The sequence below is a fragment of the Carassius carassius genome, chromosome 13 (genome assembly GCF_963082965.1).
Source record: "Carassius carassius chromosome 13, fCarCar2.1, whole genome shotgun sequence".
Lineage (NCBI taxonomy): Eukaryota > Metazoa > Chordata > Actinopteri > Cypriniformes > Cyprinidae > Carassius > Carassius carassius.
The window spans coordinates 22,887,465-22,914,865 of NC_081767.1; the positions used below are offsets into that span (position 1 = coordinate 22,887,465).

At 39.4% G+C, this 27,401-nt stretch overlaps 2 protein-coding genes across 6 annotated transcripts in view; one reads left to right on the plus strand and one right to left on the minus strand.

The window, feature by feature from the left end:
- Positions 1 to 14,241, minus strand: part of LOC132156114 (ran-binding protein 10-like) — a 28,839-nt gene extending 14,598 nt beyond the window's left edge. Inside the window, exons 1-3 of the mRNA XM_059564982.1 lie at positions 13,716 to 14,241; positions 5,156 to 5,267; positions 3,937 to 3,989 (exon numbers count right to left, since the gene is read on the minus strand). Coding sequence (XP_059420965.1) covers positions 3,937 to 3,989; positions 5,156 to 5,267; positions 13,716 to 13,914 — 364 coding nt within the window. The 5' untranslated portion in view covers positions 13,915 to 14,241. The remainder of the gene's footprint in view (positions 1 to 3,936; positions 3,990 to 5,155; positions 5,268 to 13,715) is intronic.
- A 557-nt stretch (positions 14,242 to 14,798) lies between these two features.
- Positions 14,799 to 20,427, plus strand: LOC132155673 (translin-associated factor X-interacting protein 1-like). 5 transcript variants are annotated; one of them, XR_009437331.1, is made up of 5 exons: positions 14,904 to 15,168; positions 16,222 to 16,418; positions 17,613 to 17,772; positions 18,126 to 18,390; positions 18,486 to 18,545. XR_009437331.1 is itself a non-coding variant. In XM_059564396.1 (4 exons), the coding sequence occupies exons 2-4, from the start codon at positions 16,248 to 16,250 to the stop codon at positions 19,969 to 19,971; spliced, it is 303 nt and encodes a 100-aa protein (XP_059420379.1). In that variant the 5' UTR covers positions 14,799 to 15,168; positions 16,222 to 16,247; the 3' UTR covers positions 19,972 to 20,427. The 5 variants fall into 5 exon arrangements, 1 of the variants encoding a protein (XP_059420379.1); XR_009437332.1 differs by having other exon boundaries at positions 18,495 to 18,543; XM_059564396.1 differs by lacking the exons at positions 17,613 to 17,772; positions 18,126 to 18,390; positions 18,486 to 18,545 and adding exons at positions 19,697 to 19,803; positions 19,947 to 20,427 and having other exon boundaries at positions 14,799 to 15,168.
- The last annotated feature ends 6,974 nt before the right edge of the window (positions 20,428 to 27,401 follow it).

Sequence of the window (27,401 nt, forward strand, 5' to 3'; positions counted from 1 at the left end):
TTTTGTTTAAATGAATTTATAAATTAAATAATTAAAAAAGGGAAGAAAAATTTAAATACACATCTAAATTAAATGATTGAACAAAAAAAAATCATAAAAGGAGTAATGTGGGAAATATGCTTCAAAGACTGGGCAAAATGGGATGAAATCCAAAAAAATCTGTCAATAACTTGCTGCTGACGTGCACGAAAACTAGCCATTAATTGGGCATTTCTTGTCCTCCCAGATTTTTTGTTTTTCCTTATTACTATGGTGTCCTTTACATCTATTAAAAATAACATCTTTATTTGCCTCTATATTTTTTAAAGGTATCTTTTCTTGTGTTTTTGTTCAGCCATTTTGTCAGTGCTTTATTATAGACTTCTATGATTGCTAATTCACAACAGAAGACGATTATTAGGTTGAACATTCAGAATACGATTCCATAGGTTATATTTTAGCACGAATTTCGCGAATGGACAACGACTCTTAAGTAACACGTAGAACGCGTTAATGTCAAGTAAAGTTTTCGGGAAAAGCGTGTGGAATTGCGGCGAGCGTTTATAACCTTGCACGTTGAGAGCGCTTTTCAGAGCTAAGATACATTGTTATCGGGAAACTCGACCCAGATCAGATTTAAGCATTCATTTAAGTGAATCGGTTCAAAGGAGTCATTAGTTCGCAAATCGGACAAGTCATTAGTGGACAGATATGCTCATATGCTCCGCGCATATAACGTTACTCCCAAATATATTTTTAGGTCGCAAAGATTAAATTTCAGGAGCATATGCGACAAAAATGTTGGCAATTTCGAGCCTTTTAGAAGCTGCTAAACTTTCTAGCTAGAAGTAAGTAATAACCAACATGCCGTTACTTTGCTAAGTTAGCCCAGAATCGTTTAACATTAATGTTATGGAATCATGACAAAAGTGATCAATTGATTGGTTAAATTTTACTAGACCTGCATATAAAAATGAAAGACAATATATTGGATTTGCTTACATGAATCACCCGTGTTCACGGTCTTCATCAGTCAACTGAAGCTGTTCACGTGAGTAGATGGTTGGGTGTGTGCGCATTCAGAACGGTGCGCGTACACTTTGAACTTCAATCATGACAAATTATTGGACTACTTGCGGAGTGACATGATGACATGATTCAAAGGCACAAAAAATGTTGACAGCGGTGAGCGATCATTATGTTTACCAATACCCGACCCATCGCAACCGCCTACAACCCAAATTTTTTTGCATGATTTACGAGAGCATCATTTTCAGGTCGAAAAAGCCGGATTTCAGGATTTTTCCGGAAGAATCACACCCCTGAGTACTTTGTGATTGGCTGAATGCCTCAAGCATGTGATGGAAATGTTACGCCCCTTACCATATTGTGATGCGTGTCCCAGTAAGAACAACAGCGCAACAAGACAAAAACAATAAAACCCATTACAAACGAGCCATTGTTGCATCCAGTGGGGACATAATTACGGATTATAATGACTTATACTGTGTTATACTGTGTACTGCGTTTTAGGAGGGCACGGACCAGTCTTAATTTTAATAATGAAAATCTCTTTGGGTTTGAGACTTTAGTCTTTGCAACTTTACAGATCTTTATGCACCAAGAGCTTGTAACAATTGAAAACTTGAAATCACATCATATGACCCATTTAAACTTTTTAATTGTTGTTTTGTCATTATCGTTTCATTTAAAGAGCTCATCTTTTTTCTTTTTACATTTTTTGATTGCCACCGTTCTTGAGGTTTATGTATAAAGTAATGAGTCCTACAGTATGTTCAACAACTTAAATCTATATTCTGGATATCTTAGTCATGTAGGAAGCTTTACAAGCAAAGACAATGGTGTTCATAATGATTACTATAACATTTCATTATGTTCTTGATTCCAACATCATCCTTTTACTGAGATATTCTGATAACGGAATAAGTCCATGTTTGTCATTCGTACCTACAACCAGACAAAGAATATCATGCTGTTGGCTTTAAACACTGAAAATACACTGGTCACCCAACATTGTCCACTATATTCCAAAACACTTTGAGACAAAGAGGTTTATACAGAGAGCTCAGGGGTCAATAAACACATAAGTTGTCATCAGCACTCATATGCCAAATTGGCTAGATTGCCTCAGGCACAATATAGAAGCTAACAAGGAATTGACAAAGTCACTTGATTGGTCAAAGCGGTCACAGGAGGGTGACATAAACCCAACTGTGCCCAGAATTCTTCACTCAATTTCTGCATATAGACCTTTCTCTTATGCTCTTGTCTAATAAATGCTACCGTTTGGGGTCAATTTCGACTTTCAAATAAATTGCTGTTCTTTCAATTAAAAGAAAAAAGCATCACAGTATCCACAAAATTATTAATTAGCACAACTGTTTTCAACATTGATAATAATAATAATAATAATAATAATAAAAAAATTCTTGAGTACCAAAATCAGCAAATTAGAATGATTTCTGAAGGATCATTGTGACATCATTGAAGTCATTGAAGACTGGAGTCATGATTTCTGAAAATACTTGACGCTATATAGATAAATATAGAGCTAACATGTAATGTTACGTTTCTACAACAAAATGTGTTTCACATGCTGAATCTATTTTAATATTCTTCAAAACATGTTACTAATTTCATTAGTGTCTACTTGCATATTAAATCTTAATGAATGTGTCAACTAAACTAAAGCTAAATTTAATTACACCACGTTCAATTCAGTGTTTAATTTAGCAACACACTTTGATTTAAATTTAATCTTACTATTAAACTACATTTAAATTTAGTCAGATTAACTTTACATTGTCAAATCATACTTGTGTACAAACTGATAGAATAAAGCAGCCAACATATTTTTCAAAATACAAATACTATGTATACGAGTGTGCTCCACATACGATAGTCGAAATATTCAGTCACTTTTCATTATGAGAATTGAAACACATTTCATTTGGTTTTTGCTATCACAGTGGATTATGTTTGGTTATTGTGTCATTTTTCATTCCAGTTGGTCATTTAAATGAACTGGTTCAGTAGCAGCTTGACGTCCTCTGGAGTGTAAATGGATTCTCTTTGAGAATGACAAGATTTTTTTCTGATTAATTTTAACTTTTTTGTATGAATAATTATGACAAGGCTTTGTGATCTCAGGACATTCTGGACACCATGTAAAATCCATTGAGGAAAACAAATAATGAGATCTAGGTCTCCTCTACTCCCCTTTCCTTTGAGGACTCGTGAGAAAAATAAAAATACATCACAAAGTTATTTCCTGAGATTAAGGTGCACAGAGAGAAAAACCTTGAGATGTCTCTGCATTTGCAAGGTCATTTCCACAGCTAATGTTTTTCAGGACATGTTGAGGCCCGTTCTTGGCCTGAATTACAGTCTTACTGTGATAGAAAGATTAAGATGGAAAAAGTAGGAGACAAATGGTCTTAGGCTACAAGACTATAGCCAAAAGTGAACTGTAAAGTCAGCATTGGCCTTTCATGAAATTATTCATCAGTGCACACTACTGCATTGGAAAATGTCTCCATAATCTTTAATCAAAATTTAATAACTTCTCTTTTAATCTTCAAAACTCATCTTCCTAAATAACTTTCTTTTTTAGCTCTCTCCAATCGCCTGGCTCCATTCTGGTATGTAACGCCCACTTTTCACAATCCAATCATTCCTGATGGATGTTATCAAGTCCCTCCCTACTTTTTTTCCTCCAATATTCTGCCAGAATTAAAAGGGTTTAAGAACACCATTTTTTTTTACTTAAACTAACTTAATATGTAACCAAATAAAGTTACCTTTAAAGTTGGCTACAGAAATGTAAGCTCATCTGCTCATTAGTCACCCACAGTTCACCATTATCCGTATTGAACAGCTTTAGTGTACATACAAGCCCACACACACACACACACACACACACACACACAAACTCACCAGGAAGCCTGTTCATGTTGACCCCCTGGGCAGACAGTCCAATACCCATGTACCTGCAAACACCAATGAGAGAGGACAAATTTTAGCATTACTAAAAATAAGGACTCTGATAAACAATGCGACTGCATTTAAACCATACACAACGCTCCTGATTTCTGCAACATTAGAAAACAAAAAAGGTCCATGGCCTGTTGTCAATATTATAGCGATGTATAAAGCACAGCTCACACAGAAGCCACTTTTAAAGCAATGAGAACCTCATTTTTTGTGTCGGTCAGTATGCGGTGAATATGTGACCAACTTGAACCTGTTGTGAAATCTGCATGGGGAAATCTTTTGCTGTCACATAAAATTTGCGGTGGTGTCGATTCCTATGTAAATGACTGGTTTTCACCAGTGAAAAGTCACAAAATAATTGTAAATGTGACTGCTACTTCATAAAAGAGATTAAACTCAGTATAAGCCTCTGTGCACAAGGTACTTTGGGGTACTTTTCAAAAGTGAGTCTGGGAGAGAATTCCACAGCCTGGGACCACAGTGACTAGAGGATGACTCAACACTTTTCAACAGATTTAGGCACGACTTGTAAGTTGCAGTTAGATGGCCTAGAAAAAACATTGGTGATCCAGCAGGAATATATTTAGGAATCATTGCAAAATGGTGACAGGAAAGGGTGGAACAATTTTCCATTTATTTTTGGACAATGATATCTTCAAACTGAAGGCATGACAAATACTTACCAAGTAGTGACTCACGCATGATGCAGGGTCAACGTTTCACAGCAATTATCATTCTGATACTGTGAGAATGCTTTATTTTAATTTTAGAATGTCTTCGTATTTGGATTGTCATTTTGCTTTTTGATAACTTCACTCAAGCTACATGAACTTAATATTTTATAATGATTTAAAGATCATTGTGTGCTTCAGTGGAAGCAAGGACACCTGTACAAGGAGTCACACATTCAATGAACAATCTAGAAATAGTACAGAATATTAAATAATACTTATTCATTTTATCATGTTTTTTTTCTTTTTCTTTTCAAATCCTACGATTTTCAATGTTCTCTCAGGATTTTGAACCCCACTATATGTGAAACAGAATAATAAAACAGTCACCTCTTGTCTTCAAATTTGACCAGTGACGCAACTTTCCAATTGATGTACATATCATAAGTAAATTGATCAAATGCCACCAACCAGAAGCTGTTTGCACTTACCCATCCCTTCCTTTGCTTACGATCTTCACCTCAAAGTAGTAGATACCACAAGCGGCAGGGATAGGATGGGTGGCCCGTACAGATGCTGCATCTTTGTGGTTTTTTCCGTGGCCTAAAGCAAGACGGAAACATTGAGGGAAATGAGTCACTGACCAAACACACACTCTGGTATAGATGACTGTCCACATACAAAAGGTTCAGAGACATTTTTAAGAGCACATATGCAGGGTTTTCAGATAAGGATAGGTCACGAAAGTTGACGACAACAGGCTCCATCAAACTGTTTTTAAATGTTTTTAAATGTAAAGAACCTGCAAAAAACATGTGCAATAGGAGTCAGGTGAATCCAAAACCAACTATACACTACTGGGCTTCCCTCTATCTCTTAGTCTTACAGCTCCCCAGACCATCACCAACATGAGACAGGTTCTACTGCTTTCAAAAGCAGCAAAGAAAAACAATGTTAGTCCACCAAAATGTTTTTCTGAACATAAAATAACATAGTTTGAGAAAAGTCTTACAATGGAAGTAAAGTTTTACCAAAACTGTTTGGTTACCAACATCCTTTGAAATGTCTACCTTTGTGTTCCGCTGAGGAGGGAAAGTAATTCAGGTTTGGGTGAGTGAATAATGACAGAATTTTCATTTTTGGGTGAACTATCCCTTTAAGTAATCTTTTTAATTTTAAAATTAGGGCTGGGATGATAAATCGATGCAGAATCGATTCGTGGATCGATTCTTAGATTTTCAGAATGCATCGCGATTCCTCTGGAATCGATTCTGAGCTTAGATTTTAACAGCAGATGGCGCTCTAATCTAGTTTTTATCCGCACACTCAAATGCTCATGAAGAAGAGTGCTAAAGAGTGCTTGTGCATTCGGCTGAGTCATGTAATTTCACTTCATCTTAGAATGCTTTTAAGATGCAAGAGTAATGTAAACACAGCCCACTGTAAACACCTTTGTAATTCGCTTCAACCTTTTCGAATTTTATGAATGATTATTTTAGGTTCAAGTGTCTCTAATGATTTGGAAACGAGCAGAGTACTGGTGTTTCTAAAGCATGCAGTGCCATCTGCTGTTCAAAACTAATCTCAGAATCGAGTCAAGGAAGAATTGCGATGCATTCGGAAAATCTCAGAATTGATGCTGAATCATTTCTCGATTCGCGATGCATCGATTTCTTTTCCCAGAATACCCTCTCCTAACCCTTTTTGATGTGCAGAGACATCTATAATTACGCTGAGGTTGTATTCCCAAAGAGTGCAAACAGTGTGGCAATAAAACATCACTGTTTGAGTGGGATCACCTGTTTGTGCACACTCCTTGTCGACAGTTTGTTTGTAAATGAGGAGTGATTGGGAAACCAATCTGGTAGCAATAATTTTTGCATTTCCATTTAGTTGTGCAGAAATTATACACCGCAGCTTTAAAAATTCCCAGAAGTTCTATAAAGTCAACATGAAAACAAAATTACCGTTTATTTTTTAAGAGACTACTCTAATCTTAATGTAAAGATTAATCAGGTGTTTAATTCAAAGAAGATTTTTTTTTAACAGTTTCTAAAATGACTTTCATCCTCTGCTGACATCATCAAGCACTCTTATTTGTTTAGCTCCTCCCCTTCTAATGCAAAGGTCCGTTCTGATCTGGTAAGCCCACTTTCATGATACCCGACGGATGAATCAATTCTCATACTACTTCACTCAACAAGTCACACTATGAAAACAAAATAGGTTTTGAATGCCATTTAATGTTGTCTTTAAAGTTAAACTCAAATATATGCTATAACATAAAATCTTCTCAATTCAATTGTGAGTAAGGAAGTTGGCAAGTGTCATTGTCCTCTAAGCCTCCATTTACCATAGCAATGTGCTCCAATCTCCTAATCCAGTTTCCTGCAGGTTGTAACACCTGCCAGCATTAATGGACACACGGTATTAGATTCTTCACTGCACTTCCAGAGTCTCATGTTTAAATCGTCCATGCACACGTATATGGACATTTCAGCGTTTCTTTGTGTTTAAGTGCCCTAGACCTGTAACATAACCCTTACCTGAAGTTTAATTGCAAGGCACCAGGTCACGTTGCAACTGTGTGGGTTTTCAATACAAAAATGAGCATACGTATATTCACCATCATCATCTCTGATTACTGTTATAATATTAATCACTTATTTTTACCTTTCCAGGTTCTGCTAGGAAGTCACAATAGGTTTGTCTGCCAAACCCAGACAAGCATTCATAATCAAGAACACACACAAAATCTATTTATAACCATGGCTCATACAACCAGAGTAAAGGCAGATGACCCTGTATGTGCAAATCCCCAACTCTCTCTCTTAACACACAAATGCACATACGTGTGCACCGCCCCCTGCTCACACACTCAATCTATTTATACATCATGCCATGACCACACCATTCTAGGAGGACAGAACAGCAAGAGGACCCTGGGTGATTCTCTCCTTCTTTAGTCTGTCTGTCCGTCCCTCCCTCCCTCTATTTCTATGCCAAACATGCTTAATGCAGAAAACACAAACAGCTTTCATTTTTTGAAGTCCTCTTCTGCAGTGCATAATCATAAGTCTGCTCCATCTTACAGCTCTCCTCTAATCTAATAATTAATAATAATAGAAAATTCACTTAAAATAAACATTCAAATGCACAAAAATGTGTTTTACCATACCACCACAGTGGCGTCTAATACCACGGTGGAGCAGTTGTATCGCTAATCATAATTAAAACTTTCAGTGAAACGGACAGACTTCTCTCGTGACGTATGCTGGACTTCTCCAATCATATAGTTAAACTCCACCCCTTTCTTGCAACTGACATACTGCATGCTCATTTTAAGATGATCTGGCTCATACAACCAAGTTCCCGCCCTACATTTTGTATATTTGTTTTCAAAAAAATAATCTACAATACGGAAAAACTATCTGTTGTTACTTGCATTTTATCACAAATTTAATTGTCATGAAAATAAATGTCAAAATGCATCAAGCTGATTCAAATTTGTTTTTACTTACAATTATTAAATATTAGGGATGTACCGATTCACCGTAAGCTGGTTGTAAATCGATACAAATACGTGACGATTCAAATCGATTGAGATGTTAAATGAATCGCGATACGTTTGAAGGGGGGGGAACTGACTGTCTTTAGAAAAGTTTAGATAGCATCTTCTTTTCATCTCTTCTATGTACAATGCATATTAAAGCAGTGTTCATAAGCACTGAGCTGCTTTGATTACAGCCAAAGAAACCAAGGAAACGCTGTATTGCTGCTGTTCCATGAGCGCCACCTGCTGTCAGAGAGTGAAACTGCATCTCATTCAGCCTGTCTGCTGTCTTTGTTTCTCGCCAATGTTTTATGCTAGCCTGGTAATACCAAACTCTGCTACTTCGCTTTGCTTCGTAGACAGAGTTTGGAAGGGCATATTTGACAAGCATTTACTTTTTCGTGGGGGGGTGCTTGTCTGAAGTTTAAAGTCATTGGTGTACCCGTAAGCCAATCACATAACGTTTGGTTATGATGCGTGTTATGCGCCAACTCAGCCGCCTCGAACTCCCCAGTTTCTCGCTGATGATCAGTAACAGTTGATAAATAAAATTTTTCCCAAAACCTGTCGGGAGTAGGGCCACAACATCACCTCCATTCAAAATGTTAAACAAACACTCTTCTTCTTCGGGCTTCAGTTGGCAAATGCCGGGAATATTCTCCACAACAGAGCGAATAGATTCCTGTGTCTCCATATCCGCTGTCATTTTACCTAACCTAAATTACAATCTTAAATTTGGCGCTTAGCATCTACGTCACGGCTCTCAGCCTGCACTCTGCTTGTTGATTGGACGGCTGGTGCGGAGCCGGAGAAATTCTGGGAGCTGGTTTGCTATCTCAGACTGAGTACAGAAGCAAACTGAAATTGAGCGACGAGTACGAGTTGAGTACGAGTCTGACGTAGGCTAGTTTGATGGTGTATAGTTTCACAAAACTAAAGTCAGAGGATTCTGTTTTTGTTTTAAAATGTCAAATTATACAATCTAATTTAGATTAAAAAAACTGCACATGCTGCATATATTCAGCATCTTTGTTTGGATAGTGATTCCAATGCAGTGGTTGCATTTAATTTTAAATAGAAAGAGATAGTTTTGTCAAAACACTACCAAGTCGGTATTAAAAAAATGAAAATGTTGGGGTACCAGGTTTTTTTTAAGTACTGGTGGTACCGAGTACCTGATCAACCCGGTTCTTGATGCACTATCCGAAAGGTGTGCAGGTGCACTCTCTTCATAAAAGCACTGAGACTTGGTGGCCTCAAAAAGAGGAAACACACCAAACTAACAAAATACTTTAAAGACATACAACCAGATCAAGAGTTCAAGCAGATAAGTTTCATTGTGTCTCCAATAGCCTACATTGATTTATTTGTGGCGACCCGCCACAATATCAAAACTGACTGCCACAAATTGATTTTCCAAAAGGCTTTGACTTTGTGGGATAAACATGAGCACTGCATGTGTCAAAGTCGAAACCCGGTGTTGGTGTTTTGATAACACTGTATTTCTGAAGGAAACCGATTGTCTACAGAAAATTATGGATGTCATTTTCATTTCATCTTGCCTGTAATGCCTGAGCAGCATTTGTGAGTGCAGGCTTATTTGATTTACAGCCGTTACCAGGGAAACCTCTCTCTCGCACGCTCTACAAGCGCCTCCTGCTGGCAGAGAATGAATTTGCATATATATGCCACAACAAATAGAGTGCAAGGCTTTGGGAAACACCGTTTCTGTTATGAATAATATTCAATATTTTAATTTGAATGTCAGATTGAAATTAACGCTGTTATTGGAGTAGTTAATCATTACCATAAATGCGACTAACGCTAATATAATAAGCATTAGTATGAAGTTTCTTTATTAACTATTTAATGCTCCTATAACTTACATTAGTGGAAAAAAACAGGACATTATGATATTTACTATTTTTACACGCCAGAGGCTTTTAAATTAATTGTGAATCTAAAATATGTGTGTTAGAGAATGTACAACATAACATTGTTTGTGTCATATCAGTCAGAAAAGCAGTTTTGGGCTTTTTTTTTTTACTTGTTACTCTTTACTTTATACTTCAAAAGCCCTTTAAAATTAAATATGTACACAGTTCGGATTAAATGAAAGTATAGTTAATTTTTTTAATTGTTTTTGCATGTTTTTGTGTTTTGCTTTGGTACCAAAATTGGTATTGAATACTGAAATTTTGGTACCGTGACAACACTAGAAAGAGCACAGACAACGCCTTTGTTTATATGAAGAGGTTTTTATTAGTTTATTTATTTATTTGTTTTAAAATTTCAATTTAGTTTTGTTATTTGACATATTTCTGTTAAACAAAGAAAATGTGCAGTATTTATGCAATAATAAAATGAAACCTTTTCATTTATAATTTAATCATATCACCATACAAAAAAAATATATATATATATATATATTTATACTATATACTATTTATTTTATTTAGTTATTTATTTTATTTGGTAAATATGACAGACACGTTTTCGTACAATTCACAAATGAATATAAAAAGAAAAAGAAACAATACAATACAATCAAAATTGCACTGCTATGATAAAACTCCTTTTCACAGTTAAGGTTTCTCAGTCAAAACATCTAAGGCAAACTGTGGGTGCTGTACAAGGCTACAGCTGGCACCCATAATAACATCAGCCAAGCAGGCAAAAAAAATAAAAAAAATAAAACACTACAATATGAGAGAACAAAGACACCGGGAGAGAAGATTGGGAGTGTTGTGCTAGTGTTAGCAAACAGGGTTTCACAGCTCCACAGAGACACTAAAGGGAACGAACACAATCTGGTGATGTCACAGCACCAACTGATCATGCATGATTGGCTCCTCAGACAGACTAAAGCCCTCTATAGACAAACATTACAGAGCTTAAAGGAAACACAGAGTCCAACAGACTGCACAGAAAAAAAAACATATAAGCTTATGCTATATTTGTATTTATTTATCTTGCATTACTCTTCTCACAGGACGTGGTGTAAAAAAAATATATGCATGAATGTAGTGCTGAAAAAGTCACATTTCCTCTCTCCATTAATAGGCTCACGTCCTTGTCAGTGTGACGAAGAGTAAAATGAGGTCCACACTGGGAACAAACCTAGAGAATGAGCCTCTGGTGTCTTTTCTACTTGTTTCATCATGCAAAAGCTTGGCTATTTTTACATGCTTCCTAAATTAAGATGGAGAGCCATGTGGGATAATATAATATAACATGGTATCAACACACTATTTGACAGCATATATCTATTGTCTTTACTTGACAGCAACACGGGGTTACCAAAAATTTAGTCTACAGAAATAGAATCTGGTACACTGGCCAAATAGCACTGAAGGTTAATAGACTGCAGGTTAAATCATTTATAAAGTTGAGCTGCTTAAAATATTTACATTTAGCAGACATATGTCATTTAGCAAATATGCTGGAACAAGGCTCTATTTAAAAACAGATTATAGTAACAAGCCTTTGCTATCTACTAATCTAATTTAACCAACTGCAATCCTGCTTTGAGGTTAAACTGACCAAAACAGTCAGGATGACAGAACAATGACCCTTAACAACAAGGAAAGAATCAGTATATCAATATAATCTGACTCTTAAAAATCAAATACCTGGCTAACATCACCCACCTTATGAAGAGGTAAACATACCCATAGCCTGAAAGAAGATAGTTGTCAGTGAGGTACAATTTTCCACAGACACAAAGCAGTGTACATTACCAAAATAATGCAGCATTGTTCATTGATGTTTTCAAAGGGAATGAACTGAACTATAAGGATAAACTTCCCACTGGGCCTGAGCATTGACACAAACAGCTGTCAAATGCAACATGTAAGAAAATGAACACACCAGTGACCCTAAAATGGTAACTATCTATCCTAAAGTATTCTACAACATGCCCACAGACACACACCATTGAATCAGAATTAAGTGCTTTATAACAACATTTGTGCCTAAACTAAAAATAACCAGGGTACATATCAGTTACATTTCAGTAATATGTCAGACAACACACTAAAGTATTTTTACAAACCTAATAATTCACATAGATGCTACAACAAAAAAAGTCATTATTTTTATGACATGGAATAACACTAGTATAAATTGCTTTTTAAATGTCAGTTTTAATGGCTAGTCAGTAAAACTACTTTATAGTTCAATTAAATATCATACAAGAAGGTTTAACTGTAACACATTTTTTAAATGCATACTAGCAAATATTCAGTTAGCACTCTGAAAACCGGAATGTATACTAGCAACTACATTGTTCCAACTAATTAAAGAATAAGTAATAGTACTTAACGAATCATTACTAGTTAACTGGAATGGACAACAGCAACAATTACAGTAGTTACAGTATTAGACAAGAATGAATAGTTGATATGTGAACAACAGAATTGCATAGAATTCAAAATGGCAAAAATGTGTAATTTGCTACCAAGAACGATGGAAGTTATCTGGCACTACTGGGACAGCAACTTGTGGCATAGGAATGGGTACTTGTAAATAATATAGGCTATAAGGGACTGATTAAACAGATACTACTGGGATCTGAACGACTAGTCTAATGTATGTCTACTGAAACTGAAAAGATAGCAGTCATTATTGGATTTCTCAGTAGTGATCAAATAAATAAGTGCTAGCAAGATTCAAAACAAATACCAGTTAACCTGTGATAATGTTTTTAAAACAAACCCACTAAAAGATTATACTGTGCTTATTGGTGGTTCTTAAAATAAACTGCTTTATTATGTATTCTCTAAAAGCATGTACGTTAACCTTACACAGTTGTTAAACAAAAAAAGTAGATCTGCACTGGGTAATTTCACAGATATCTTTGACTCGGTCATTCGAAACGCCACAACTGTTTAAACAAGCTAGTGTTGCAGAACTCGAATTCAGCGCTTCGAAAGATTTGCTCTGATTCGAATCATCCGTCAACACAAATACCTACATGTTCGTGCGTCAAATACGCACCTAAAACCATTTTCAGCGATTTGTTTCGTTGTGATGCGGCGCGTGTCCTTATATAAATCACCCGATAACTGAAACACAAATACACTTATGCAATGCGGAGGAAACTAAATTCATTGCAATAGTGTAGCTGCTTAGCTGCCCTTATTGCCCTGTCGTGGCTAGCTAGCACCAACCTTGACTAATTCACCGAAAGGGGAGGACAAAACATGCTCGGAAAATCAATAATGTTTATGACATGGTAATAGGTAAAAGATAGGTGTCCAAAAGCTAGACACCCCAGCCGTGCTTATTCCCCGAGCTACTCTCGCTAGCCGAATTCTGACATGATGGTTTGCTAAATGTCAACCCATTTGGACATTCCTCTTTCCTTCTATGCAACAAAGCAAAGGGGACGGGAAAAAAGCAGCTCAAACTAGATCGGGGAGATTGCATATATTCGAGTGCTGCGAACCAGTCAGGGCCTACGGGTTGACAGTTCAGCGTATGTCACAGCTGTATACCTTTGTAATGCACCCGCAGATTATTCTGTGAGAGCCCGATGTAGCTGTACTTATCCTTGGGGCTCCAAGATCGGGGTAAGGGGGTCTCTTCCTCATTCACGGCCGGGTACAGCCGCTTCAAGCGCTCGTTTAGCTCATGCTCTTGATAATTAAAAGCAGGATCTCCTGTTAGCAGGCTCCCCGCTCCAAGCTCTGCCATTTTTGCTTATGTTTTTGTATTCCTCCTAGTGATCCTACCCTGTTTTGCCAATCCGCTAAAAATGAGAGAGCGCTAGACTGCGGAGAGAAACAGCAGCGGTGAGATATCCGCGGATCAGTGACGTGTGGGGACTGTAGTTGAACACAAAGCCCTGCGCAGCGCACACTGCTCACATCAACTACATCACCCAGACCTAACTCCACCGGGGCTGTGAAACGCAGTCTAGGATTTGTAGTTTTTAATACAACTTCCTAATGCTATCGCTTGAGCTTGTGTATACTTGATTTAGATCAAAAGCAAACCGTGTTTGTTGCATCTGGAATCAGTTGACTGTCACTTATTGAAACGAAAATCAATTTCACTACGTTTGCATATAATTCAGCCTCTATCCGTTTTTATGTAACGTTAACAGACTTCATGTAATCCTTATCTTAAACGGTTGGTCTGTGAAGCAGTTTACTTTATTAACTGAATTTAAATAATAACTGTACTGTTTGTTTTCCGTGTTAAACTATTATAATAAGGTATTAATACATTAAACGCTGTTGTGGTTTGTGTCTTTTAATATATGTATATATTAATTTAAGACTTTTTTTTTACTGCTAATTTAAAGTTTACTGTTAAAAACAAGTGCGTTATATTAAAATATTAACGTCACATTTAACTCTAACAAGACTTTTTTCCCCAACAAGTTAAGTTTCCTTCAGTCAAAACAGACGGGTTTAGAAAAACAAGACACTTGGTGGTGCAATCCAGTAGCACTCGCGTTCACTGCCGTGATGAAAAAAACACATATGTTGTATCATACCAGCGCAGTAGACATTATAAATGTTTATCAAATAACATATTTATACACTAACACATATACGCGAATTTAATGCGACACGTATAATGTTTTAGACGATGAAGTCACATATTATTGTACATGCAGGCACTATGTGGGCGCCTATAAACGGAAGGTCGTTTCTAGGGTCCACCGGTATCATAGCAACCACCTCTCAAACAACAACAATGCCACGCTGCTGAAACTTCAGTTGGACGTTCGCTGCTAATTTTGCTGTGGATTATTTTTAAGATGTTTATTCGTCGAAATGTCACTGAGAGAACTACAGTTGCCATCGCTGTTACACTCTGAAAGGCAAGAGTTAAGGACATTTCAGAATCGATAACGTTTCTAACCTTGATGACTAGAAGTGACTGCCTACAATCCAAACAAGGCGACAGAAGTCAGTAACGTTAGTTAAGTGTAAATATGTACAATAAAATATTTGTACATTAAGATATTATTTTAAAATAACCATATCAGTATAAAGTTAATTGTATGACAATGGTTGCCATTTTCTCTATTTTAGTCATCTTTTTATTATTTCCTTAAATTAAGTTAATATGCCTGCAGCGTGACAGCTGTTAATATATTTGAAAAATAATAATAGAAACAATAAAAATTATAATTAGGATGAAGTATCTGCTGTCACTGTTTGACTTCTCAACTCATGTTCAAACTGCATGTAAGTTATTTTCGTTAGCAGAGGATCGCTGCGACACATTACTAGAAGGATATCTAAGTAAGTTTATAAAAATAAGTTATAAAAAAATCATATTTGATAGTATTCAAATATCTAATATAGTCATGAAAATAAAGAAAACTCTTTGAATGAGAAGGTGTGTCCAAACTTTTGGTCTGTACTGTATATATATATATATATATATATATATATATATATATATATATATATATATATATATATATTGTGAAATAATATTACAGTTTAAAATAACCGTTTTCTATTTTAATATAGGTAAATTTACATGATCTTTAAAAAATGTCACATAATCATTCAGAAATCATTATTATGTATGCTCAAAAACATTTGTTATGATCAGTGTTGAAAATGCTTAATACATTTGTGGAACCCATTGATGTTTTTTTTAGGATACTTTGATGAATAGTTCAAAAGAACAGCATTTATTTGAAATATAATTCTTAAAAAGAATGCTTAAAGTCTTTGACTTAACATTTTTGATCAATTAAATGTACACCACACAATTAAAAAGTCCACACAATGCTAAAAAACAGCATAAAAAATGTATATATATAGGCTACCACCATTTCTATTTTTATTTATTTTTTGTTACTAATTGTATCAGTATTGTATTAAACAAAAGGCATGTTAATGTAAAACGTGCAAAAAATGTATCCCAAGACCTGTAAAATTAAATGCTAATGGAACTCAATTGGTCAATACTAAGTCATGAGGAAAATAATAGAGGAGATGACTCTAATCAAAGTGTTAATGTCTCCCCCAGCGCATCTTTGTGAACAGATCAGGGACATGCTACCACTGCGAGGGAAGCTGGTGCTTGTGTCGAAACAGTGTGAAAAGAAGATTCTGGACCAGAGAGTACAGGAAAGAGATGAGATCCGAACTCTGAAGCGAGAGAGTCAGCGTCTGCAGCGTGTCATTGAGAGTATGAGAGAACAACAGACTGCTCTGCAGATTCAGGTGGAGCTCATTTATTATGTCTGTCCTTTTGTCGAGATCTGGCCTCCTTGGATTATTCACTATTCTGAGTGGTTAAAGGATGTTTTGTCAGTATTTGACAAATGTATAGCGGTTAACGACAATCATGACCTCTCAATAGGCTACAATAGTGTAAAGCATAAATAGTTTTAGTGTTTTTTTTTTGTTGTCATTTTAAACTTCAATATACTTTTATATAATGTTTATATTTTACTTTATTTAAGCTTTAATTAAATTGCTGAAAACAATTGTTAATAATTACATTTTAGTTGTAGTTAACAATAACAACACTGCTGCTTCCATAAAGCATACATGAGTACAATCGTACAATGCAGTCTACCCAAGATACTGAACATGGTGGTAATATTGAAGGTTATAAATGACGGTTACACTAATGAAACTAAGTAGTAGAGTCTGAAAAAATAAACAAACCTGGAAACAAAAGTTTTTATTACTGGAATTTCGTGTATGAGAATAAGGATCCAATGGCAGGGTGACCACCAAATGCAGGATAGTCTTGAAATTGCAAGCTTTGTCTCTTTTCCTGCAAGACGTAAACAGAGCAAAGGAATCATGGTTCAAGCAGGATTTTTTCTATAGACACAATGCTAGATAACAACATCCTGATAATAATACAAGTTCAAAATGCACTGTATCTGGTAAAACACATGTAATGTTTGCATAGTCTAATAAAAAAAATAAAAAAATCTAGTCGCCACTTAAGGAAATTTATTTTAATATAAAATGTGATTATATTACATTCTAGTCTGTTAATCATTTCATTATACAGGTATGTATTAGACTGAATATAGCCTATAGCCTTTCACTTAAACATGGTCAAATTGTCACCATTAACAAAGCTTATTGATGATATAAAGCATGTTGTCATCCAATCAATTACATAGTCTAATAGTAATAAATTTAACTCTTTCACTTGTGTCCCGCATTTTCGTGTTAAATCACATCTACTCCCCTGCAACTAGGCAATAACCAACTGATCACCCTAGCCAGTGGAGGAAGCATAGTAGAGGTGGGATGTCAGATCATTTGAAGAGGATAAATATTAGCAGGGCTGGAGCTTTTTACAGAGGTCTGATTGGCAGGAGTGAGTTGCAGTAGTCAGAAGGTCGAGTTGAGAGGAGGTGGTTTGAGAGAAACTTTGCTTGTTCCTCGCAGAGGACGAATCTGAGGATCCTGTGGTGCTGAAAATTGCTTTGCTGGTGTGTAGAGAGGATCTTACCAAAGTCCAAGTTGAGCTTAACCGCCTGCAAGCCGAATACAGTGATGTGGTCCCACGACCAGACTACATCATATTCATGAGGAGACTTTAATGAAGGTATGGAGAAGAAAAATATATATTAGTTTACGTACAAAATAATCAATTTACCAATATACCTTACATACATACAATTTGTACTTATGTATGGTAGAATGAAATATTTAAACTATTATATTGTTATGTTATTTTTATGATTTTGTTTATCTACACTACGATTTGAAACTTTGGGGTCAGTGCATTTTGTAATGAATAATATTTTTCAGCAAGAATGCATTCTATTAATCACCCAACACCCAAAAGAATGACTCTTAAACATTAATTCTAGATGTAGCTTAAAAATAAATAAGACAATAATCTATTTGATATGTGTTTGATAATCATATTTAATGTGAACTGTTTCCTTGTTTTAGCTGGAAACCTTACAGACAGACTTTGACCAATTCAAGTCCGAGTATGACACACCGCTCGAGGTTCATCATCAGGTACTTGTGCAGAGAAACAGACTTTAAAGAGGTCTATAATGATAAATAAATAATCATAAACTGATAACTAAACATTATTCGAATCAACAGTCAGCACCTGCTGTGTTACACTCCAATCAGTCTGTGCTGCAACATGGCTCAGATAACAAACACATTGTTACAACTCCCAGACCAAACTGGGAACAATGTTCAGGTAACAGTATCTGAATTTTCCAGTTGTAAGCTGTCATGTCTGTTCTTTATATAGAGCAGTTAAGCTAATGTTTGAGATAATCTTATGTGTTGTAGACATACTAGGAGGCAGTGAGCGATGTAAAGAGCTCTTTGAAGGTCAATCCGGCCAAAAGATTTTGCTGCAGCAGATGAATGGCCAAAATGAGCTCTTCAGTGGTCTTGTAAGTGTTCTTAATGTCAAAAATAACAATAGAACACTGCAGTGATTATATATTTTTGTAGGCCAACATGGAAGTTAGCATTACCCTGGTTCTCTCAATAAAAACTTAAAACCCAATAGGTTCTTTCCAGTGGCATTTGGATTATTGCAGAAAATAATCTCTTTGACAAATAAAGTTTATGTTATCTATTTAGCCTAAATATAAAAAGAAATAATAAAATAGAAGCTAAACATAGGCTATAAATGAACTAAACCAGCTTTGCTAGGCTGACGTAAAGTTGTTTTCACAGGGCACATCCAAATTGAAGAAAGCAAATAAAGTCAGAGTTATAAAAGACAACTTATGATTGTCGTATGATTATTATTATGTTATGTATACTATTTTCAGTGAGGCATTGTAGTAGGCTTTCCCTCTGAAGTCAGATCAGGAGATAGAGGAGCTGTTGGCAGTGGCTCAGACAGAGCTGAGGAGTAATGGAGTGCGCATTGCTTATCAGACACTTTATGCAGAGGTCAGTTTGATATTTTTGCTTAAGAACATAATTTATATTGAATATAGAATATATTGACTACCATTCAAATGTTTTGGGAACGGTATTTTAAAAAATGTGCTCACCATGACTTCATTTATTTGCTCAAAAATACTGTAAAAAAATTATATTGTGAAATATTAATACAATTTAAAATAACTTTTTAAAAATGTAATTTATTCATGTGTTGGCAAAGCTGAATTTTCAGTAGCCATTACTCCAGTCTATCACATGATACTTTAGAAATCATTCTAATAGGCAGTTTTGTTGCTTAAGAGCCATTTCTTATTATTATAAGTGTTGAAAACAGTTGTGCTGCTTAATTTATTTATTTTTCTAGGAATTTTTGACAAATATCAAGTTCAAAAGATCAGTGTTTATTTGTATTAGAAATATTTTGTAAAATTCTAAATGTCTTTATTGTCACGCTTGATCAATTTAATGCATCCTTGCTCAATGAACGTATTAGTTTCTTTCCAAGAAAATCTTACTGACTACAAACTTTTGAATGCTACTGTATATATAAATATATTAAAACAACATAATGTTTTGTGTACATGTTGTTCTCACTCCAGGACACAGATGTAAGACATGAAGTGTTCCTGAGTCTAGTTAAAAAACAAGCTACTTCTGAGAGGCTGCAGTACATCAGCGAGCTGAGAGTGCAACTGGAAGGCAAGGGGTGAAAGATCATCATCCATCAAACTGTTTACAAAATTAGAATAAGTTATTAGAGATCTCAGTGTAAAAGCCACATTTAACTAATCCTGTTTAGATTTCGATAAATGTCATAGTTTTTTCCTGTTTTGCATATCGTCAATGTAGAGAAATTAATGCAGAGCACCCCTGAGCTGCCTTCAAGACTATCGATCCCTCACTGGATTCTGAAACTCTGGACTGGAATATCAGTGTAGTTTTTCAGACAAAGCAGTGTGAATTACAAGCTCTAGCTTTGAACACAGAAGTTGTGCTACAGCGTCTCTCTGTGGCTAATGTAAAAAGGGCAGGGCCAAAGCGATGACCATTTGTTACAAGCACATTTCCTATCTTTTTATATAGCACACTACTACACATATAAACCAACCACAGCACTAGGGTATAGAAACACCTCTGTATTCATAGTTTGCATATTGTTATGTAATTAGATAAATCACATATCAAGAATGAAACAGTAATAAAATAACTTTAAAAATATAATTTGAATAGCCTCTGTATGCTGCTTTAACATGTTTTTGCTTAAAAAGAAAAGTAACCGCCATGCTTGTTATATTGATCTTTTACATCTAAATCAACAAAGCTCTATTAATTTGTATTTGTCCACTACAGATACATTTATTTGCTTGTCAGTTTTATTCTCTTGATTTTTTACAATTTAATGTAATTTATTATAAACAAGAGCTCAATTTTTCACCTGGTAAAGGCAAAGAAGCATTGCATTTGTGAGACTAATTGAAAACTAAACTGAAATTTTCTGCACATGTACTTTTATTTAACAGAACAGAATTTACAACTACAGAAAGAGAAGAGAAACTACACAAATATGGTTTCTAAGGGATAACACTTAAGAGTATTTAAAGCATACTATTCTTGGATTCCCCTGCTGCTCGAAGCACTAGTTTCTAGATTTGGAAACCAAAACATCAACATTAGTACAGGACACTGCTGTACGAACTCATACTCGCTTCGCCTGCTGCAATCTCGCTGCTAGAGCGGTTCTCTTACGAGAGCTCTCTCGTACTGCGTCTTAGCTAAGACGCTACGGGAAAAGTCTCTTTTCACGAAATACTGAAGCAAAAAATTATCCATAATTTTGTATTTTTGTAAAGCGCATTTGCAGCAGTACACAGCCATAGGCGAGACGGCTCGTTCGCTCATTGGCTTGTTCTGCGGCAACTGCACAGCCTATGGAGCGCGGGCTGATGCAGACCTTCTTGCCACTTCCCGCCGAAACGGGTGTGGCCCAACCTATAAAAGGAGCTCGAAAAGGCTGACTCACCTGATTTTTCATCTCTTCAGCGAAGCTCACGCATCGCTGGATCACGGAGGAAGCAAGCGCCGTCTGAGAAAGCACATCAGCAGGACGAGCCATTCTGAAGCTGCTGGCATCGCCGCCTTCCACTGCCGTTCCTGCTGCGCTATCCGGCGCCTATATCCTTTCAATTCTGTTATATCCAAGCTGTTCTTTATGTGTGTAGCGAGCTCTCGTAAAAGAGCTTGCGTCTTTTTTAAGATGCCTTCCTGCGGCTCGTCAGAGCCCCACTCAGCGAGGGAGACCGGTACGTCATCTGGGTCTCCTGCCTGGGTGAAGATCATGCAGCGCTCGCGCTCACTGACGGCGGATGCCCCCACTGCGAGCTGTTGCCATGGTGACTCTGAGGACTCGCCTGGCCTTTTTCTCTGAGCCTGCATTCTCCGCTGCGCTGAGGCGCCGTAAAAGCATCGCTTCCAGCGGATTCCGGAACCGTCTTCAGCTCAACCGAGCTCGCCGGTTCGCCCTGCTTCACCGGCCCCCCCTGCATCGCTTCCCGGTGGGCAGCGCCCGCTGTTTGCCGGCGCGTCGTCCGAGGAAGTCGATCTCAGGGCCGCGTCGGGGGAAGAGGACACGCACTCTCTCGTCTGTCTTGTTCGTCTGTCTCACTAGCATTCTCCACACTGATGATGCTAAAAACAGGAACTACCACTCACTTCCGCCGGTGGAACAGGCGATAGCGACGCATCTTTGTCCGCCCTCTGCTGGACGGCGGCAAAAGCGGTGTTGCCATCTAAAGCCTGCTGTGTGACGCTGCGTCGGCACTACTAACGATGGCTGCTTCATCGAAGCGACGGTGTACGAGTTCCGCTGGATGCATGGATGCAGTGCTCGCTCCTCTCAGACTCAGAGGCATACGAGTGCTGAATTATTTGGACGACTGGCTGGTTCTGGCCCGATCACGAGCGGACCACAGGGCCGTTTTACTCGCAGGTGTACGAGTTCTGCTGTGGCCGAGCTCTCACCCAAGCGCCCCGCTGTTTCAGTTCCAGGAATTGTGACTGTCTCAGCGTTTCCTGCAATGCGCAAGCCTGCACAGTTGCCCGCTTGCCTGCACACAAAAGCCGTTATCACAACAGCTTCAGCAACGCAGCTCGAGACCCCCGTTCTCACTCTACCGGCCATCGCACCGCGCCGCGGGGACCGCGGCCGAGGATTACGGTGAGGCCGGGAGCCCCGAAGCCATCCTAGGAAAGCCATCTACGCATGCTGCATGACGCTGCGTCGGCACTACACACGATGGCTGCTTCATCGAAGCGACGGTGTACGAGTTCCGCTGGATGCATGGATGCAGTGCTCGCTCCTCTCAGACTCAGAGGCATACGAGTGCTGAATTATTTGGACGACTGGCTGGTTCTGGCCCGATCACGAGCGGACCACAGGGCCGTTTTACTCGATCACCTCGAGAAGCTCGGCCTCAGTGTCAATTGGGCGAAGAGTTCGCTGAACCCCGGTCAGACGATCCTGTTTCTGGGTATAGTTCTGAACTCGTGTTCCATGACGGCGCGGCTGTCACCACAGCGCGCGATGGGCATTCAGCGCGCACCGAGTTCTTTCCGCTGCGGCGCGACCGTGTCGCTCAAACACTGTCAAAAGATGCTGGGTCAGGTGTAAGCCTGGGGACTTCCCCGAGTGTGAAAATGGTGTCGACGGACGCCTCCACTTCGGGATGGGGAGCGCTGCTCGAAGGCAGACCGTCCTTTGGCCTATGGTCAGAATGGGAAAAGCTCCATCATATCAACTGCCTGGAAATGCTGGCAGTGGAGAACGCGCTGACGCGCTTTTGTCCCCATATCAAGGATCACCACGCCGTAGTCCGTGCGGACAACATGTCCGTGGTGTCCTACATAAATCGCCAGGGCGGTCTCGGGTCCCGAAACCTGTGCAGGCTGACGGAACGCCTCCTGGTTTGGGCTCAGCGCAACGTGCGCTCGCTGAGAGCAGTGCATGTGCCTGGACTGCAGAATCTGGGTCCAGACAGGCTGTCCAGAGGCAATGTTCCTACGGGCGAATGGTCTCTACACCCGCAAACAGTCCGGCTGTTGTGGGAGAGATTTGGCATGGCAGAGGTGGACCTCTTTGCGTCCCACGAAAACGCTCACTGCCCCGCGTTCTTTTCCAAGAACGAAAGCGCGCTGTCACGGAGATGGCCGTGCTGCCCGCTTTATGCGTTCCCTCCCGTCTCCCTCCTTCCGCAGGTGATAGAACGGGTGAGAGAAACGAGATGTTCAATACTGCTTGTAGCACCTCTTTGGAAGAACCAACCATGGTTCCCAGATTTGATGCAGTTAGCAGATGTCGCCCCGTGGCCGGTACCGTTGAGGAGGGACCTCCTCTCGCAGGCCAGGGGCTTGATTTGGCACCCTCAACCGGAGTTGTGGTCCCCCCATGTGTGGCCGCTCAACGGTTACCTGCTAAATACCATCACTCAGGCTAGAGCTCCGTCGACACGACGTCTGTATGCCTCGAAGTGGTCGGTGTTCTCCAGCTGGTGCACAGCTCGAGGTTATTCACCCCTTAGTTGTGAGGTGACGGAGGTCCTCTCCTTCCTACAGGAGCTGTTGGATAAGGGCAGAGCCCCATCCACGCTCAAAGTTTATGTGGCGGCCATCGCGGCGTTTTCTGAAACGGTGTCCGGTCAGTCAATAGGAAGGAACGATCTAGTCATCCGGTTCCTCAGAGGAGCTAGGAGGCTGAATCCTCCCAGACCTCCGTCAGTCCCTATGCGGTTTTGGAGGCCTTGAAGGGTCCCCCTTTTGAGCCTATCCAATCGGTTAGCCTTCAGCATCTGTCGCTCAAGACAGTATTCTTGTTTGCTCTCGCTTCTGTGAAGCATGTGGGGGATTTGCACGCGCTCTCGGTGAGCCAGTCGTGCTTGGAGTTTGGGCCCAATGACTCAAGGGTCATACTCAAACCTAGGCACGGTTATGTGCCGAAATCCCTCAACACACTGTCTTGGGCTCAGGTTATTGCCCTGTCTGCCCTGCCGGTGTCAGGGGAGGATGGAGACTCGAGTCTTCTTTGCCCTGTCAGGGTTTTAAGAGCTTATGTGTATCGCTCTGCTGCCTTTCGGCAGACGGAGCAGCTGTTTGTCTCGTTCGGTTGACGTTCCAAGGGAATTGCTGTTTCGAGACAGACTCTATCCAGATGGATAGTTGACGCCATAGCGTTAGCTTACGCTTCCAGGGGCCTTCAGTGCCCGTTGGGCGTCAGAGCACACTCCACAAGAGGCGTCGCCTCGTCGTGGTCTACTGGGATCTCCTTGCAGGATATATGTATGGCGGCAGGTTGGGCCTCGCCGTCTACATTTATCAGGTTCTATAACCTGGAGGTCCCCGCCTTGCAAGCAAGGCTGTTGTCGGTATAGTTGAATCAGGGCCCTGAGGGGAATTCTGAGTTCACGAGCGCTATGCGCTGCCGACTGTTATATGGGCAGTATTGCGTAAGACCCGCATTGCCACATTGGTCAGGCCTTGCCTCGGCTGTGTGATGTCATATTGCCGCATCTACGGATGCTGCTAGATATAGGACGGAGGGCTTTTTCCCTTTTCTGTCCTGGACTCTCTGTGAGTCCCTCAGGTGACTGTGCACTGTAAATCCTGGGCGTTGCTTCAGGTTTATTGGTGTGTGATCCCTGCGCGCACAGCGTTTTACATTGGGTTCCCGTAGCGTCTTAGCTAAGACGCAGTACGAGAGAGCTCTCGTAAGAGAACGTACTCGGTTACTAAACGTAACCTCGGTTCTCTCTAGAAGAGCGAACGAGTACTGCGTTCTCTGCCGTGCGCACGATTCACTCTGGTTCGCTTGGCGATGAAATAAATCAGGTGAGTCAGCCTTTTCGAGCTCCTTTTATAGGTTGGGCCACACCCGTTTCGGCGGGAAGTGGCAAGAAGGGCGCGAAGCCCTTATTGGTCTGATGTTGCATCAGCCCGCGCTCGATAGGCTGTGCAGTTGCCGCAGAACAAGCCAATGAGCGAACGAGCCGTCTCGCCTATGGCTGTGTACTGCTGCAAATGCGCTTTACAAAAATACAAAATTAAGGATAATCTTTTGCTTCAGTATTTCGTGAAAAGAGACTTTCCCCGTAGCGTCTTAGCTAAGACGCAGTACTCCTTCGCTCTTCTAGAGCAGGGGTTTTCAACCTGTGGGGCCCGCCCCCCTAGGGGGGCGCCAACACCTGTTAAGGGGGGCGCGAGAAACTGTGAACTCAGAGGCTTAAGTGAAACGTGAATTTAAGATAGCAAATCTTTAGTCATCCACTAGAGGGGGCAATCTGATTAGTCCCGCAGCTAATCATGCGGGGCGACCTCAGTCTCTGTGACGTTGCCATGGTGATATATTAGTTGGCTACAGAGCAGAGGAGCAGAGTTGACGCGATCGAGTTCAAGCTAAATATTAAAACAAAACAAAAATGGACCGGTGGCTTAAACGTAATAATTCCAGTGATAAAACGGGTGAACCGTCAGGCAAAAAAGAAGAAGAGTGTCCGACTGAACCCGTACAACTTCCGCAAATTGATGTCGAACCCTCCACGTCAACGGGGCTTTCCACGCAGAGAGGATTAATAGCAAAAACCAAAGGCCTGGGTGCATCAAAACGACGAAAGTATGACGAACAGTACATAAAATACGGATTCACGTGCATCACACTTAATCACGAACCACGTCCACAGTGTGTTGTATGTTCTGAAGTGCTTGCAAATGACAGTTTGAAACCTGTGAAACTAATACGTCACTTACAAACCAAACACCCGACGTTAAAAGATAAACCGGTTGACTTTTTTCTACGTAAAGAATCAGGATTAAAAAATCAAAAACAAACTATGACTAGCCAAACCACTGTGGCAGTCAAAGCGCTTACAGCATCATATGAGGTGGCGTATTTAGTTGCCAAGGACAAAAAGCCTCATACAATTGCAGAGAGCCTCATTCGTCCAGCAGCAATGGCCATCTGTAGAAATATGTTTGGAGATAAGTTTGCCAGTGACGTTGAACAAATTCCACTATCAGACAACACTATGAGCCGCCGTATTACTGAAATGGCAACCGACATCAAATGTCAACTAATTGAGAGAATACGGGACGGAATTTTTTTTTCATTGCAATTAGACGAGTCGACAGACATCTCAAACTCCTCGCAACTACTTGTATTTGTTCGCTACCGTCATGAGAGAAAATTGCTTGAAGATCTGTTATTTTGCTTAGCAATGGAAAAAACATGCACCGGAAGAGATATTTTTGAAAAACTCAATGGTAAATTGGATGAACTTGGTCTTTGTTGGGACAACTGTGTCGGTGTGTGCACAGACGGAGCGGGAGCCATGTTAGGGAAAAATAAAGGGCTCGCTGCTTTGGTTCGTGAAGTAGCTCCGCATGTGCGTTTCACCCACTGTATGATCCACAGGGAGGTCCTTGCAGCAAAAACTCTTCCTGACGAATTGAACGCAGTGCTTAAAACAGCAACACAAATTGTCAATTTCATCAAGACTCGCCCCATAAAAACAAGACTGTTTGGCCTATTATACAAAGAAATGGGGTCAGAATATGAATCGTTACTTTTGCACACGGAGGTACGGTGGCTCTCCAGAGGTAAAGTATTGCAGAGGATATTTGCATTGCGTGACGAACTAAGACTTTTTCTGCTCGATTGTGAATCTTCCTTTGCAAATTTTTTTACTGACCCAATGTGGCTCACAGATCTTGCATACCTGTCTGACATTTTTGATAGACTCAATACCCTTAATTCATCTCTTCAGGGCCCGAATTCAAACCTACTAACAATGTCCAATAAAATTGTGGGGTTTGTGAGGAAATTGGAGCGATGGAGAGGGCAGGTTGATGGGGGTAATGTAGACATGTTCCCAACCTTGGATGAATTTCTCACGGAAAATGAGCTTAATTGGGATGATACAAAAAAAGAAATAACTCTCCATCTACAAGCCCTGTCTGCACATTTCAATAAGTATTTTCCTGAGCAGCATAGTTGGAACCAGTACGACTGGGTTCGTAACCCCTTCATCGAATGCGCAGTGAGTCTGTCATCAAATCAGCAGGATGCCCTTCTGGACCTTTCAAGTGACCGAACTTTGAAGACACTGTTTGACTCGAACACACTGCCGGAATTCTGGCTGTCAGTGGAGACAGAGTACTCTGAACTTGCGAGACTTGCAATTGATATACTTTTGCCTTTTGCCTCAACTTGGCTCTGCGAAGCAACATTTTCTATATTAACTTACATCAAAAGCAAGTATC

Bases quoted from the DNA above. Each gene is read 5' to 3' on its own strand.
- LOC132155673 (XM_059564396.1), top strand. From the start codon at position 16,248: ATGCTACCACTGCGAGGGAAGCTGGTGCTTGTGTCGAAACAGTGTGAA. The intron at 16,419-19,696 runs GTGGAGCTCATT...TTCTCACTCCAG, and splicing joins AGACTGCTCTGCAGATTCAG to GACACAGATGTAAGACATGA. The intron at 19,804-19,946 runs GTGAAAGATCAT...TCGTCAATGTAG, and splicing joins GTGCAACTGGAAGGCAAGGG to AGAAATTAATGCAGAGCACC.